The sequence below is a fragment of the Sinocyclocheilus anshuiensis genome, unplaced genomic scaffold (genome assembly GCF_001515605.1).
Source record: "Sinocyclocheilus anshuiensis isolate Anshui unplaced genomic scaffold, SAMN03320099.WGS_v1.1 scaffold529, whole genome shotgun sequence".
In the NCBI taxonomy this organism is placed as follows: domain Eukaryota; kingdom Metazoa; phylum Chordata; class Actinopteri; order Cypriniformes; family Cyprinidae; genus Sinocyclocheilus; species Sinocyclocheilus anshuiensis.
This window is the reverse complement of record NW_015540872.1, coordinates 218416-235731: the sequence shown is the minus strand read 5'-3', so window position 1 is coordinate 235731 and position 17316 is coordinate 218416. Positions and strand designations below refer to the sequence as shown.

At 39.9% G+C, this 17316-nt stretch overlaps 1 protein-coding gene across 1 annotated transcript in view; it reads right to left on the bottom strand.

Annotated features, from left to right (window-relative positions):
- LOC107688171 (pleckstrin homology domain-containing family A member 7-like) overlaps window positions 1-17316 on the bottom strand; it is a 102270-nt gene that overhangs the window by 36540 nt on the left and 48414 nt on the right. The window contains exon 4 of the mRNA XM_016485764.1: window positions 3446-3529. Within this exon, the coding sequence (XP_016341250.1) occupies window positions 3446-3529 (84 nt within the window). The remainder of the gene's footprint in view (window positions 1-3445; window positions 3530-17316) is intronic.

The following is a 17316-nucleotide window of genomic DNA, read 5'->3' as shown; positions in this document are numbered from 1 at the left end:
TTCTACCTTGTAAGCTCCAGCTCTGGTTTCAGCTTTGTATATCACTAACACCTCATCTGTGTTGCAGAGCAATACCTACTGGTGGCATCAAATCTCTGCAAGATAAAAGTTTAATTAGAGGCACTCACTAGCAAGAACCACAGGGGTCTTTATTAATTTCCAGACGCACTACAAATAATTTTCTGCTTTTTTAAAAACAGTTACTAAATGGCATGTAAAAACAAAACAGATTGCATTTGGTATCTTACATGCTAGTCAGGCAGTCTCTTCCTGTTTAAGTGGGTAAATTAATAGCAAAAGTGCACCAGACAGTCAAAAGTCTGGCTATGCGAGACTAAGGCCTACAGTAAGTGAAATAAAAACAGCAACACTGGTACTCGAGCATATAATTGAGTAGACTCTCAGAGGCCATCAGAGTAGTAACAAAAATCTCTCTTACTAACAGCTCTGTCTCTCAGGGACACTCTTTTAGAGAATCATCTGAAACTCACACCATCACTGACATCACACAGAAGGTGTGGACACATATGGTGAACTCTGATGTATGAGTGGGTTGAATCTAGAACACATTGAGAGAGCAGATAAGTGAAAAACCTACTGCTCTTAAATCATTGGCTTCATAAATCAAATAACACACTCGGGACATAAGGGTATATATAATTGACCCAATGTGAGGGGAGAAACTTTGGGAAAAGCTGTAATAGCGTAATAGAGCTGTTGCTGGCAGAATATGATTTATTCCACTTTGACAAAAAAAAACATGAATTTATTAGTATTTATTAAATTATTAGTATTGTATATTATGTAGATTTTTTTATTCCACAAACATAACATTCAGTTATAACCCGATAAAATATAACAAAACTAAACCAAAAATAATGTATTATAGATTTCTATCGAATCACATTTGAATCTGAGGCAGTTTTTTTTTTTACCACAAATCTACAAATACAAGTACTGATAATAGAAAATAAACCAGTGAGAAACAGAAATGCATGATGCAAATGAACAAGGTCATCAATCCAAAAAAAAATGCTGCTAAAACTCACCAAAGTAAGCAGATTTCCAAGCCACATGTCAGGCTAACTGCACGCTTTTCATGGGTGCTTACAGTAAAACACAATAACCCTGTCCAAAAACGGACACATGCACACACACAGGCAGTCCCTCAATAAAACCATAAACAGCTTTTTTTCCTGTGGAATGTGAGGAGTTCCTGTAGTGTGACAGAGTCAAGAGGTGTTTGTGGCCCGTGTACAACATCAAAACAACAGGAAGCTACAGCAGCATTGTCATGGAAGAGCTGCGGACTGAAACAACGCTGCTTCTTTCTCCCCCTCATTTTTCACCTCACAAACTGGCTTCCATCCAAAATTGTTTGAAGTATGTTTGCACCCTGGGACTTACTAGTGTTTTATCTAGGCTTCATATTATTTACCTGCACTGTCTTTTGAATGGATGGGCACAGAGGGCCTTTATTTTATGCTGGAGAGATGAGAAAGATCCTGGCTGAAGCTCAGCAACATCTTAGTCTAAAGAAAATTCCCAAATGCTCAGAGCTCCACAGAGGGGGAGCCTCAGACCCAATAACCTGATTAAGTTGCATAATACATAGCATACAGTGGTATATAATGAGCTCCACTTACATTACATGATGATACAGCAGTTCTCAAACTGCTACCAAATAAACAACAACATGAGTAATGGAATCAGATACAGAAGTACTTTGTTAGGTACCATGTACTCAATGATTACCATATTCAGAAACCATGATATTTAAATGGTAATTTTTTGTTAGTGATGAATGTATTAAAAAAAAAAAACAATGACTGACTGACTGTACAATATCCTGCTTATTGCACAACTGCCTACCAAATATATAAATAAATAGTTTAGATCACACTAGTTTAATAAAATAGTTTAGAAGCCACTAAATATCTTCAAGCAAAATGCCACAACTGACCTATCATTATTATTAATATTTATATCCAACATAATATAAATAAAAAGTATTCTCCAATATGAAATCTATTATAATAATATATTTAATTTCATTTCATTTCATTATACCAGTACCACAGTTTTTTTATATACACTGAACAAAATTATAAACGCAACACTTTTGTTTTTGCCCCCATTTTTCACATTTTTCACGAGCTGAACTCAAAGATCTTCAAAGACTTTTTCTATGTACACAAAAGGCCTATTTCTCTCAAATATTGTTCACAAATCTGTCTAAATCTGTGTTAGTGAGCACTTCTCCTTTGCCGAGATAATCCATCCACCTCACAGGTGTGGCATATCAAGATGCTGATTAGACAGCATGATTATTGCACAGGTGTGCCTTAGGCTGGCCACAAAAAAAGGCCACTCTAAAATGTGCAGTTTTATCACACAGCACAATGCCACAGATGGCGTCGTGTGGGTGAGCTGTGAACAATATTTGAGAGAAATAGGCCTTTTGTGTACATAGAAAAAGTCTTAGATCTTTGAGTTCAGCTCATGAAAAATGGGGCAAAAACAAAAGTGTTGCGCTTATAATTTTGTTCAGTGTATGTATAGGGTTTTTTTGTTGTTGTTCATTAATAGACATTACATAATATTTCACAGAAACACTTCATTTAAAGAGGAAAAACTGACATTTTTCAAAAGTGAAATTAACTGTAATGTACATGAACTGAGGATCTGTTAAACATATAATGTACTAATGTTTATTAAAATCCCAGCTCAGCTTACTGGCATATGGGAAGACAGAAATTAATGGAAAGGAAGAGGAGAGGAACAGGTGCTGTGGTACGCATTTTAATGGAATATTAAAGAAAATGAACAATTATTAATATTATAGTAATTTAACTTTGATTTACTGTATATTTATGGTTGATAACGACTAATAATCCATAACAGCAAGCCTCCAGTTCCACTGAACTATTCAGGTTGCTCATTGATTCCATTAATATTCCCCTGGTTCTCTGTTTATTCTAAGCGTAGGTAGTTTCAAATTATCTGCCCAACATTGTACCCACCTGCTTTGCAGTCAAAATAAAGTACAGATTAGCAGATATCTTTATTTCAAATACTATTTAGTAGTGCAGCTTCAAGCAAAAAAAACACCCACATCACCTTCACAGGAAAATGCAATAACAGTAATAGCCATCATTACCATTACCTCTGGATATTTCCAGCTGATTTGCTGATTCCAGCACAGGCATATGATATCAGTGGCTCGTGAATCATTACTATACATCTCATTACTCGAGCATCTGTTAAAGAACAATTAAAAAATCTTGCAGCTATTCATTTAATCCAAGGCCCTTAAGAACTTCACAAACATGGCTAACCATACAAATAACCTGCATTGACCTCTTAACCATATGCCCTCAGAGAAAGCAGGAAGTGTGTATCCTAAAGTACATTTTGTGCAAATAAAAGGAAGAGAAGCACTCACTGGTCCTGTAAAATGAAGTCCGTGTTTTCTGAGGATATATGTCCCGTCACAGGATGCCTGAATGTCGTCGTCCTCAGGTTGTGGCTGGATCCAAGAAGAAAGGGAAGGAAATGGGGAAAAACAAGAGCAGAAAAACAAAATGAGCAATCCAATATTAATCATTCTTAATTTGGCACTTCCCTCCCCCGCTGTGGCTACTGTAGCCATAAGAGCAACATTCTACAGGAATACACTAAGTTTGAGGGATTCTGATGACTTTCCCGCAGGAGCGCAGAATGTGTGGCAGCGCTGAAGCCTGGCCAAGCCCACTCATATTATTTAACACAAAGCGTGGGGCTAAGCACAAACCGCTGCAGAAACTTTATTGATTTCAATTACACAGGGTCATTCACTGTTTTAACTAGAGCATTAAAACATCTCACTGTCATCAGGTGTAATAAGACAGAGACAGGGGCTTCTAAGGGTGAGAGGACTGTGAAATAACACACATAATACGCCTGCTGTCATCGATTCAGTTATTCATTCTGTCTTCACATTGTGTGTTTGGCTGAAAGGGAGCGAGTGGTGGTAATTTGATGAGTAAGAAAGATCACCACGTGAGTAAATGTGGTCCTATATGAGGAGAAAAGGCTCCACCACAAATCACTTATCTGCCCATCATCATTTCCATTATGTTTAAAAAAACTACAGTATAAGTCACTTTGCCTCAGCGACTCTCTGTGGACTCAAGGCTGATAGATACAGCTAAGAGAACAGGCATAGTCATGCTTCAGGTTCGCTAGCAATTGTATAGCAAAGCGAAGAAGTCCTTCACAGTAGACAGAGGTTAGAACAGATGTTAGAAATAAAACTACACTAGTAAAAAAGCAATATATTTAAAATACATTTATTTCATAGTAAGTGTACAGTGCAAATCTATTAACATATTTACGGACATATCGCTTGAGACTTTCTGATATCAAAATTATAATTAAACGTTTTTTTTTGGAGTACTACTTGTGCCCAATGCACATTTCTTAATATTAAGCCTAAAATGTGTTTTAATGTCACTATTGATAAGGATTGTATGATATTTGAATCATATCGGTCTTTAAATGCAAGATATTTAAAGTGTACGTGAAGTTTACTTGCAATAGTTCACACTCAAATATACTTCAGTATATCTTTAGTTGGACCTCAGCTCTACTTCCGCACAATTACTTTTGTAACATTTCAAAAAGTGAAACTTTCATATTTTCTAGATTCATTACATGTAAAGTAAAACATTTCAAAAAATTTAGAGCTTACAGCTCATGAAAGTCAAAAATCCAGTATCTCAAAATATTAGAATATTTACATCTGAGTTTCATTAAATGACAATCCCTACAGTATAAATTCCGGGTACCACAATAATGGGGAAGACTGCTGACTTGGCAATGGTCCAGAAGAACAGAATCCAAGCTGCTTGAAGTCCAGTGTGAAGTTTCTGAAGTCAGTGATGATGTGGGGTGCCGTGACGTCTGCTGGTGTTGGTCCATTGTGTTTTATCAAGTCCAAAGTCAATGCAGTCGTCTACCAAGAGATTTTGGAGCACTATGCTTCCATCTGCTGACAAGCTTTATGGAGTTGCTGAATACAATAAATAAATGTATTTATTTATTGTAAGTGTACAAGTACAAGTGTTTATTGACAGTGTATAAGGTGACCTTCAGTCCAGGGCAGCAACAGCACTCAACATTCTGATCTGGAGATGATTAAAGGGTACACATACAAAGCAAGCAACAATGAATAGAACAGAACTTATTTTTCCTCTTAGCACTTAGTTGATTGGAAGACTAAAGAGATGACAGGAAATGATATGAACTGGACTGCCTGCATGAGCAGCATGGCTCAGAACACTCAAACTGCTACACAAAACATTAACAATAAGTGATCTAATTCACCAGAGATATATGTCAACATCCCCCAAAAACAGCCTCTCTTACAAGCCTTCCTTGTGTAGCAGGTGTGTATTTAGGAAATGATTTTGTGATTCCACTTGTCATGACCATATTTGGGGTTTATTATTGTTATATGTTCTTAAAGTGTTTTTGTGAAAGTATATTGCCCCAGTCTGCATGAGACGTCACAATGTTTCATTGATTATTTTTCTTTATTTAAGTTTCTTTTTAATATCTGTAATCTTCTCTTTCTCAGCGTCGTGCATTGCTGCCGCACGCTGGTTTAAATGCTGCACGAGTCCTCATATATATTCGTTTGTGTTATCCAGAATAAATGAGGACCTGATGGAAAGAATTTTCGCATTCTGTCTTTCGTTTCGACACAACGCAGAAAACACACCGCTACAACTGGTGCCGCGACCATTGCTTCACTCTTTGTGAGACCAATGCCACATGCGAGTGGAGGCGTGACCGGGGGATAGGACCGCTGCAACGTGACTGAGTGGATGAGAGGTTCGCCATCTGTACATATAAACTGTGAACGGGATACCTGATTCGTGAAAACTTCTTTAGTATTTAGTGGACTGAAATATCTTGATCCGTGAATTGAATTCATTCTTCAAAGGACTTTAAATACTATCTTGAGTTATTTTAGTGTTGACCGCTGGAATTCTAAATTATATTGTTGATTTTTATTTTATAGATTTTTTTATTTTTATTTTATTGTAAAAGAAGAAAAAGTCAATTACAAGAAGTATTGTGATTTGAATAGCTGATTCTGATATGGAAGGTTCTAATATTCAGAACAGTATGGGAAGAGGGAGAGGGGTACTGAGGTTTGCTCATACACATCAGATTGGTGGGGCTGATAAAATAGGTCCACTTTTCTCAACCCCTATTCACACAAGAAGTGTTGATGTGCAGACACCTATTGTGTCTCAGTCTTGTGCCGTTTCTGATGATTCTGTGCAATTATCTGATTTAAATGCTGTGCCAGTGAACCTGATTAATGACATAGTGAAACAGATAGGCAGCAGCATTGGACAGAACATAGTCACCTGTCTTGAATCTGGGTTTTTTGGCCAAAACAAACAAAGTGATTCAACTTTCAATATGAGTGAACTGTCAAAAGTTAACTTGGTTGTTAAGCATGATGTCAATGAGCCTCCATATTTCAGAGGTGATGGGGTGGAGAAAATTTCTGTTGATGAGTGGGTGGAGAGTACAAAAGTGTACTTAAGGAAGCATGAAGTGCCCTTGAAAGACCAAGCTGACAAAGTACTGACTAAGTTGCAGGGCAGAGCACGTGATGTGGTGAAGGCTGGACTGAGAAGTAACCCATTGATCGACCTCAGTAAGGGTCCAAAGCCAGTTTTTGACCTGCTCAAACAACATTGTAGTGACACTGTGTATTCGTGCATGCCTTTGGCAGATTTTTACACCACATTGCCATTGCTAAACGAGAAGCCATTCGACTATTGGATTAGGCTGCACAATGCTATTGACATTGCTGGGGAAGGACTGAAGAGACAGGGAAAAACTCTAGATGACCCCTTTCGTGAAGTTACAGTAATGTTTATCAGGAACTGTCCTGATCCAGAGCTGTCTCTTATATTCAAGTGTAAGCCACTGCATGAATGGACTGCAGCCGATGTGCAGGTTAGACTGGATGAGTATCAAAGGAGAATAAGCTTCAACAACGCAAGTCTAATGCACATGTGAGTGGCATTGCGTGCCATGCTCAGTCAACGGACAGTTTGTGTGCCCACGGTCGTGGTTTAGAGACAGCTGCTGCTGTGATACCTCCATCCCAGGTGACTGAGCAGTCTACTCAGGATCAGTCTTTGAGTCGAGTGATCAGTCTTTTGGAACGAGTTTTGGATCAGGGATCTTGTCAGCAGACAACAAGAGTGTTCAGACCTCAGCATAAGGGAAGGAGTGCTGTGCCCAAACAAAATGCAGCATGCGAATTATGTGGTGATGCAAGTCATGACACTTTTTCACACTGTCGAATAAACCATCTGTGCTTTAACTGTCATGCCTCTGGTCACAGAGCATCAGCTTGCTCTGCGGGGACTGCCAACAAACCACAACTTCAACAGAGTAGTCCTGACTCTGGTCAGTTGGGAAACTAGATGGCCCACATGAGGAGGGGATTAGTGGAGGGCCATGTGTAATGTCCCCTGACAGTGAGGATATTGATTTGGAATCTGTTTATTCTGACTTTTGCAGTAGTGTTGATGACAAGACAAAAGTGATTTTTCAAAATGTGCAGAGACTTAACACAAATGATGACTTGTTCTTTACTGATGTCTTGGTACAGGATGTTGTTTTGCTTCGAGGAATGCTTGATAGTGGGTCTATGGCCTGTACTATGAGTTCTAATGCCCTGTCAAAACTCATAGGAACAAATGCACTTTCCTCTGATGACGTAGCCCCAACAATGCTCACACTGATTGGCTGTGGTGGTCAAAGAACAAGCCCACTGGGAGTATGTGATGTCCAGATGAAAGTATTTAACTGCTCCTTCTCTGTACCTGCCTTAATTGTTGATGGGCAAAATGCTGACCTAATTTTGGGAAGTAATGTCATAAAACATCTCATTCATGACATGAAAGTATCCAGCGATTTCTGGGGTAAGGTATCTGACTCATGAGGCAAAGATCCTGATACAGGTGCTTTGATGCAACTCTTGTGCAATGTTGAGTCATGGAAAGGAACGGATCCCCCTACAAAAGTAGGAACTGTAAAACTGAAGCATGCTGTCACTTTGGAACCCATGAAAGAACATATAGTGTGGGGAGTGAACTCCGATTGTGTTTGTTACTCACACCCTGACGAAGGCAAAATAGCCACAACGCGTAGGTGTGCACTTGTCACCTGTTCTTAAAACTTATAACCATGATGAAATAAAGGCTTTTTAAATTTTTTTGAATAAGATTCGAGTGCCTTGGACTACCATTATTCTTACGTAGTGTGGGGAAAGTTGTTCAGTGACAAAACCCTTTCTGCGGGCAGTACAGTCGTTGTGGAGCCTAGCACAGCGCACGCTGCACCAAGAAATGTGTTGGTGGGCAGGATAGTAGTGTCTTTATGGGGTGATGGCAGTACTCCGGTTAAAGTTATCAACCCATCGAACAAGCCTATCTGTCTAAGACGTAACTGCAAACTGGCTGATGTTTACACCTGCATGGCGCTTGAAGATTTTGATGTTGACTGTCTTGATATGTCATTTCAACGGGTGAAAGATCTGCAGTGCTGGAAAGGGTTGTTTTGGCTCACCCAGATTTTGGTAAATCCTTCCTGCTGTCTGTTGACGCTTCTAGTAATGGACTTGGTGCGGTGCTTTCTCAGGTAGGGGTGGGTGGAGAAGTTGCTCGCCCCATAGCCTTTGCTAGCAAGTCACTTAATTATGCCCAATCTAAATATCCAGCACACAGGCTAGAGTTTTTTGCCCTCAAATGGGCAGTCTGTGACAAATTTAGTCACTGGCTCAGGGGTCAGCAGTTCTCTGTGTGGACAGACAACAACCCACTGACCTACATTCTTACGAAGCCCAAGTTGGATGCGTGCGAACAGAGATGGGTCGCAAAGCTTGCTCCATATAATTTCGACATCAAATACATCCCTGGGCCTAAGAATGTAGTTGCGGATGCCCTTAGCCGTGAACCGTTTGTGCGACCCAGTGTGTTCCACCGACTTACCAGAGTGCCCTATGGTGCTCTTTTGGAGGAGTCTCAAGTAGTGAATCCAGAGAATGTCCAAGATGTGTTCCGCTGGTCATGTCACCCTTTCGAGAAACAAGCACAAGAAAAGCCCTGTTCAGATATTGAAATGAATCATGTTTTCACTGAGAAATCTTTTGTCTCTCAGGAGGACGTTTCTGCCATTTTGAACAGCAGTAGGCAACAGGAAAATCATGTTCGACCATATGCTTACCTGCTGCCACAGTTGATTGGGTCGATAATTCCATCTCAGCTATTGGATCATCCAGTATTGTCAAGGCAGGAGCTGACAGAATTACAACATGCTGATCCTGTTCTGAGCAGAGTGTTTCATTTTGTGGAGCGCAAGCGTAGGCCATCTAGGAGGGAGCGGAGCAAGGAATCACCTAGCGTGCTTCAGTTTCTGAGACACTGGAACAAACTATCAGTCAGAATGGGCTTATTATATCGTGTGTCCAAGGATGTCGTCACAAAGAATAAGACTTTTCAGTTTATTGTGCCTGCTGCCCTTCGAGATAAAGTGCTTAAGGGAGTACATGATGAAGCTGGACACCAGGGTCAACACAGGACACTCTACCTCACCGGACGTCGGTTCTACTGGCAAGGAATGGAAAAAGATGTGAAACAGTATGTGCGATGCTGCAGAAGATGTGTTGTCAGTAAGTCACCAGAGCCTGAGGCAAGAGCTCCGCTTGAGAGTATCAGGACATCAAGGCCTCTTGAGCTGGTTTGCGTAGATTTTTGGTCTGCCGAAGACTCATCTAATAAGTCTCTGGATGTCTTGGTCGTGACCGACCATTTTACCAAGCTGTCTCAGGCTTACCTCTGTCCTAACCACTCAGCAAAGGCGGTAGCGAAACAGCTATGGGACAACTTTTTCTGCATCTACGGCTTTCCTGAGCGAGTACATTCTGACCAGGGAGCCAATTTTGAAAGCAGCCTGATTTCTGAAATGCTTCAGCTTGTAGGTGTTCAAAAATCCCATACGACTCCTTACCACCCGATGGGTAACGGGGCTGTTGAGAGATTTAACCGCACGTTAGGCAACATGATTCGTGCCTTACCACCTAAAGCTAAGCACAGATGGCCTCAAATGTTGAAGTCTCTCACCTTCTGTTATAATGCAACAATTCATGAGACAACCAGTTATCCTCCATTCCAGTTGATGTTCGGTAGAACTCCCAGGTTGCCTGTTGACATGATGTTTGACTCTGTACTACTTGATGACCAGGTGGTTGAGTATGACCAATATGTGCAGTCTTTCAGAGATGATCTTGCACTTCAAAACAACAGCAGAGGCAAGCAAACCTCTACAATAAGAAGCTCAAAGGTGCTCCAGTGAACATTGGCGACAGAGTACTCCTGGCCAATAAGGGCGAGCGTGGCAAGAGGAAAACTGCTGATAGATGGGGGAGTCATATCTACATTGTGATGGGAATGAACAAAGAGGTTCATACGTTTCGTATCAAAAATTGTGTGACTGGTACTGAGAAAGTTGTTCATAGATATCTCATAATGCCAGTGAACTTCCTGCCTCTGAGAAACGAAGTGTCCGATGATGATACTTGTGAGAATGTAACCTCAAGCAGATCAAGTCTGTCAGTGAATGAAAACGTAGAGCTGAGTTTACCTGTCGATGAACTGGACGAGAGAACTGTGTCGTGGGTGTCTGAGCTCCCAGTTTCCCAAGATGCTGGCCCTCTAAATCTGATTCTGTCCAGTTCAGTATAGATGACCAGCCTACTTCCCTGACTGTACCACATGATACAGACAACAGTAGACAGACAATTGAGACAGACTGCAGGTCTTTGACATATGAACCTGACGATGACAAGAACATTGTTCAGGCTGATGAAGGTGTAAATACTGATACTTTAGCCACTGACAATTTACAGCAATGTTCCAAAGCACCTTCCGGTCAGGGTGGGTCACTGACAGTCAGAACCAGATGTGGGAGGGTGGTTAAACCAGTCATTAGACTGATTCAGAATATGCATCAGAAGGTTTTGTCTGGGTTGTAGTGTTATTTGTTCGTATAGTTACGTGATTCTGTGTATCAAAATGATTAACTTTGTGGATTACATTTTGTGATTGAATTCTGAGATACATTTTGAATATCTGTCATTATAGTACCTTGTGAGGAGGAAGAGTATTTGTGAGTGATCCAACAGTGGATAAGATCTTATGAAATACTGTGCAAAAATGACCACTAAATGTATGTAATGTGTAACAGGCATGTTATTCCTGTGAGTGTTTAGAGGCTTTGCAACCCTCTTACATTTCTAATTCTGAAAAGAATAGTCTTACGACTGGAGTATTTAGTGTTTCATGTAACATACAGTATTATCTTTTGGTACTATGGTACAGATTATTTTTTTCCTTTTACTTCTCTTTATTGTTCTTTCAAATTTGGTAACATGTACCTGTTTTTTTTTCTTGGGTGACTTTGTAGCATTTTGATGTTTTATATTGTGCTCTTTTATTTTGTCATGTGCAAGTGGAAGTCAGCAGGGGGGAATGTAGCAGGTGTGTATTTAGGAAATGATTTTGTGATTCCACTTGCCATGACCATATTTGGGGTTTCCTGCCGCCATGCTGACTTGGGGGGTTGGTGCACTTTGCTGCTTCCCAGTCTGCATGAAACGTCACAGCGGTAGGTCGCACAAGTTTTTGCAGTGATTCAATTAGGGCCGTATTTCATGTAACGGATGAATTCACATGATATATATGTATGATTGTGATCTAAAGACCCTATGTGATGCACACTCAGATTTTTCATTGATTATTTTTCTTTATTTAAGTTTCTTTTTAATATCTGTATTCTTCTCTTTCTCAGCGTCGTGCATTGCTGCCGCACGCTGGTTTATATGCTGCACGAGTCCTCATATATATTCGTTTGTGTTATCCAGGTACATGCTTTATTGTTATATGTTCTTAAAAGGTGTTTTTGTGAAAGTATATTGCCCCAGTCTGCATGAGACGTCACAGCGCGTCGTGCATTGCTGCCGCACGCTGGTTTATATGCTGCACGAGTCCTCATATATATTCGTTTGTGTTATCCAGAATAAATGAGGACCTGATGGAAAGAATTTTCGCAGTCTGTCTTTCGTTTCGACACAACGCAGAAAACACACCGCTACACTTGCATGGTGGTGGCACGTTCACCGTGACAAGAAAGCTTAGGCATGCGCCTTTCACAGTACACTGTCAAATTTAACAGGGTGTGGAAAACGCTTTTCTGCCTCTGCGAAGCATGTCATCATACACCCCCAGTGACACAAGATTGTCAAGTTCATTCTTTAGTGAACAATCATACCGCAGGAATCCGAGGTACAAATGTCCTCATAAGATAGTTCAGCTGAATGCAAACATATGTCTCTCCAAACACTACAACAAGCTTTCATCTCTAATTGAACATTTAGTGCATCAGCAAACTCTGCTGCATAAAAGCTTTTCAGTGGCTGCATGAAAGAACACTTGACATGAAAGCATGTACTACAAAGCCTTCACTACAACAGTGGTTTTATGTAGTCTGATCCAGTTCCTGAATAAACACTATCCTGAAGTCAATTCTGCTAACTCATCTGTGAAATTAATGTATGTAATGATCAATATCATCATAACAAAACCAAATAAAAAATGTAATGCAAAGAAAACGTGCAATGGAATTTGGTAAAACCTTAGTAACACTATCAAACACAAAACAAAAAAAACTGTGTGAAAAAACTCAGAATAAATATTAGCAGCAGAACCAGCAGAAGTGCTCCTGAAATGCTGCATCCTTGGTTTTGCAGTGAGTCAGTCCATCATTGTAATGCACGTTAAAAGACCCTCCTCTGAAAGGTTCTCCATCACTACAGGGCTCTCAGCCCTTTCTTGGGCAGCCTGACTGCAACCAGGCCTCTCTTTTTTAGGTATGCCATCCACATCTGAAAGGAGACAGCCGCAGACCTGCCATCAGACTCCATTAAATTACATTCACCATTTTTTCAAACTTCATGTCCCTATAGAGCCAATATGAGTTAGGTATAAGAAACTGAAGAATGCAGTCTAATAGATTATAATAGCTGGATTTGATTTCACAAAGTGACTTTAAACCACAATCATTGTAAACAGAGAATGCATGACTAAAATAACAACAGAGTAAAAGCATATATAAATTAATATTAAAGCTCATTTCCATCACAGAATAAAAAAAATAAATAAATAAAAAGGTATTTGCGACTTTTTATCCCACAGTTCAAACTTATGTCTTCAGAGTTGCAAGACATAAATTTAGGATAGCCAGATACAAACTTCCAATTGCAAGACAAAAGTCAGAAATCTGAGAATTGTGATAAGCTTGTTTCCACCAAGGAATAAAAAAAACAAAGACAAGTGAGCCTTTTTATCTCACAACTCAGACATTTATTCTCAGAACTGTGAGGAAAAATATCTGAAGAAATCTGTGAGATATAAACTTTTTTTTTATTTTTTTTTATTCCATGGCAAAAATAAGCTTCCATACTACTGACATCACTATAAAAACTCTTCACGTCATAACACAACCGTGGTAATCTTATTTTTTAGACCACCAAACACAATAAAACCAAACATAAATGCTGGTGATCTGAGAAGCAGCTCTCTAGGTCACAAACTACAGTAAAACAAACCAGAAGTGAAACCTGTACAAAAACGATGATGCACGCAAGGTACTGTACCTCGCTCAGTCGTCATCAGCCTGGCAGGCACAGACTGGGGCACCTTCCTGCAATTGCCTACAAAAACACAAGCACATTTCCTCTTTCCCTAGCTTTGTTCCAAAAGCATCATGCCATGCGCTTTTCTAAACTACATCGGCCCTATACAATAGTTTTGCTATTTTCCACTGTTAATTTGTAATCTGCATTCTTTAGCTCTTTTGTTCTCATCATATTACTTCCGAACTACTTGCTACGGAATTCCCTGCATTAGCAATAGAGGATAAACAGAATGGCAAACAGTAGTGCTGTTTGTTTAGCCGTGATGCAGGCAGCATATGACATTATGAATGATGACTATGAATTAACTGTTGTTCCTGTTGGACTGCTGCTTTGTCTTAATTCTAGAGACAAGAAAAATGGAAATGCATATGATTAATATGACAAACTAGAGGTGTGTCAACCCCTTATATAATCTCAACACCTTAATATATTGTCACATGACCATAGTTTTTTTTTTTATTCTAATAAATCATTAAAAGTAAAAAAAAAAAAAAATGATGGAAAGATGGGCATGTAACAAGCATTATGTCTAGTATTTCAGAAACCACAAGAATGCTGACATTCAAGTGGAAGAAGTTGTGTAGTGGTGCAGTCTGGCCTGTTGATATTCATTAGATTAAAATCCACATAGAGAAGTATAACCTCACCTCTCCACTCCCCTAGTACTATGACAGCTCTTACCCGTGGGACAACCCTCTACATTGCGAGTAAATCACTCGCATATGCGATGTATGTGTATATGTGTATGTGTGTGTGTATATGTATGTGTGTGTGTGTGTGTATATGTGTGTGTGTATGTATGTGTGTGTGTGTATGTGTGTGTGTATATGTGTATGTATATATTTATCAGTCTGGCGAGTAAACAAAAAAATGTACTAGCCAATGGCGATTCAATTGCCAAGGTGTTCGTAGAGGGCTGTGGGATGAACATATCATTTGGCATCTCACAAGAGCCAAACAGGCAATTGTGAAACCAAAGCCATGTTTATATAGAGCTAAAACACCACATTATTTAACAAAACTGCTGATAACAGTACAGCTACATAAAACATACCCAGATTTCTCCTAGTACTGCAATTCAAGTCATAATGCAGAAAAATCTTCCCCTGGCACTGCATTGCATCAACAACAACTTTATGGGACCTGTCAATGTCTCATAGTATTTAAGGTCTGTATCTAAAAAGACTTTAGAGGAAGACTTAAAAAGGAAGAATTTGTTCTTTAATCAATGTTCTTTATTCTTCAGATAATTCAAATGTTCTGCCCACTAAGACGAAATTGGTCTTTTAAGAACTGTTCACTGAAAGGTACTTTGGGGAACCCAAAAACAGTTCTTGTATGGAATCACTGCAAAAACACTCCTTTTTAAGAGTGTGTATTTAAATGTTGTGTTTTTCTAATGGGCCCCATTAATGGCCAAGACCTTACATGAAAACACTATAAAAAATGTACAGGCATTTTTAATGCCAAATCAAGATAGCATTATCACAAAGCACTATCAAGGGGTTTGTAACTAATCAAATGTGGTTTCCCTGACTGATTAACCCAATTTCACTTCCCATCCAACACTTAAAAATAGCAATAGCAAAAATAACAGCACTTAAAATCTAGAAATATCCTTGAATCACGGTTTTTAACTTCATATTTAAGTTCATATTATGTAAAATCATGTTCATATGTAAAATTCCTTCTCTAAACAGGCCACTAAACACTATTACACTATTACTACTACAACCACTAGGCCTATTACATTAAAAAAAAAAAAAAGATTTATATTGTCACTGCAGAAATGTAGAGTCCAACGGTCAGCTAGCAGGCTGTACTGAATTTCACAACGAACAAACTCAGGGGTAATTCTGTATCAGATGTACCAAACTAACACCTCTCTTACTATCAGAGCTTAAATGGCTAATCTAGATACTTCATCACTTTAGGTGTACTATACTAGGGAAACAGAGTACAGTCACTTTTACACTAAACAAAGTTTTAGATGTTCTCATTCAACCTCATTTTCAACTCTTTATCTTTTGCAGAGCATTCTACCCTAAAGTTGTCTCACCTGTGTTATCTACCTCTTCCTGGGCACATGGCACGATGAGAAAATCGCTCTAATGGGAAAGTTGATATCCTGCTGAAGTGAAGCAGCCTAAGTTCTCCAATCTCCACGAGTTCTCCTGAGAACAGCCTGCCAGGAGTTTCACTCACCGCAAAGTATTTGACGGCCGTTCAGAGATCAAACTCTTTCATGACCAGAACCGAGCTGAGCTACACAGCTTATCAGATCTAGCCCTCTTCTCTCTAACTTTCCCTCCCTCTCTCTCTCTCTAACTCCCACCCTCTCTGTCTGTTGCCAAACTACAGCCCATTAATGAGGACGTCAATTGGGAGGAGGTGTTTCTGTCCCAAAATAAATATTTCCCTGAGCTTCATAACCCAAACCAACCCGGTTCTATCACACTAGCCTGCATGTCGCCCTCCCAGAAAGCATCTCTTGTTTCTATTGTATTGCCATTTTCTTTGGCAAAAGCACAGAGCTGATCGTTTTATTGTTTTGAGAGTTTCCTGTGCAAAAATGACTGACAATTAGAGGGAAAAACCCTGATGTTTTGACTATTTTTACTGTAAATTTTACCATATTTAACAGCCAACAGAGGAATGTGTTTCCCCTCTGTTGACCAAAACCCTGTTCTGAGTCAAGGCACACACCACTGCACCTGCGTCAGACTCTCTCCGACAGCATGTTTGCCACATTTCAATCTACTGGCCAGACTGTGGGCTGTAAATACTAGTAGGTTAGCTCACAGGAGATAAAACATGAGGTATGCAGTCCAGGAAAGCAGGTGTTATTTGCACAGCTCGAAAGCAAATATTGAATCAGATACGCAAAAAAAAAAAAAACTTCAGCTCAATGGAACAATGGCCTTTACAGCCTTATTTCAATTACCCTTGCACTAGTGCTGGGCGGTATGACCAAAAATTTATATCACGGTATTTACGGGTGGAGAGCCACACCTTCTGACCACAAACATATCTGGGAGCCCTAACCCGGTGACGATTGGCGGCTCGACGTGTACGTGCACTGGTACGACATAAAGCTGATCTCACCCTCCTCCAGGTACGTTTACATCTCTGAATAAATGCCCCTACAGAGGGAACGGAGGACTGGGACTCTTGGGATGTAAATAGTGGGGGTTGATAACCCAGACAACACTCGAACGGGGATAACCCAGTGGCGGACGAGGGCAGAGAATTATGGGCATACTCGGCCCAGAACAGTTGGTCGCACCACGACGCGGGGGTCCACGAAGTCAAGCTACGCAACATGCGACCAAGAATCTGATTGGTCCTTTCGGCTTGTCCATTGGTCTGTGGATGGAATCCTGACGACAGACTGGGGGATGCCCCTATCTGACGACAGAATTCCCTCCAGAACTGAGAGACGAACTGAGGCCCTCTGTCAGACACAATGTCCGAAGGAAGACCAT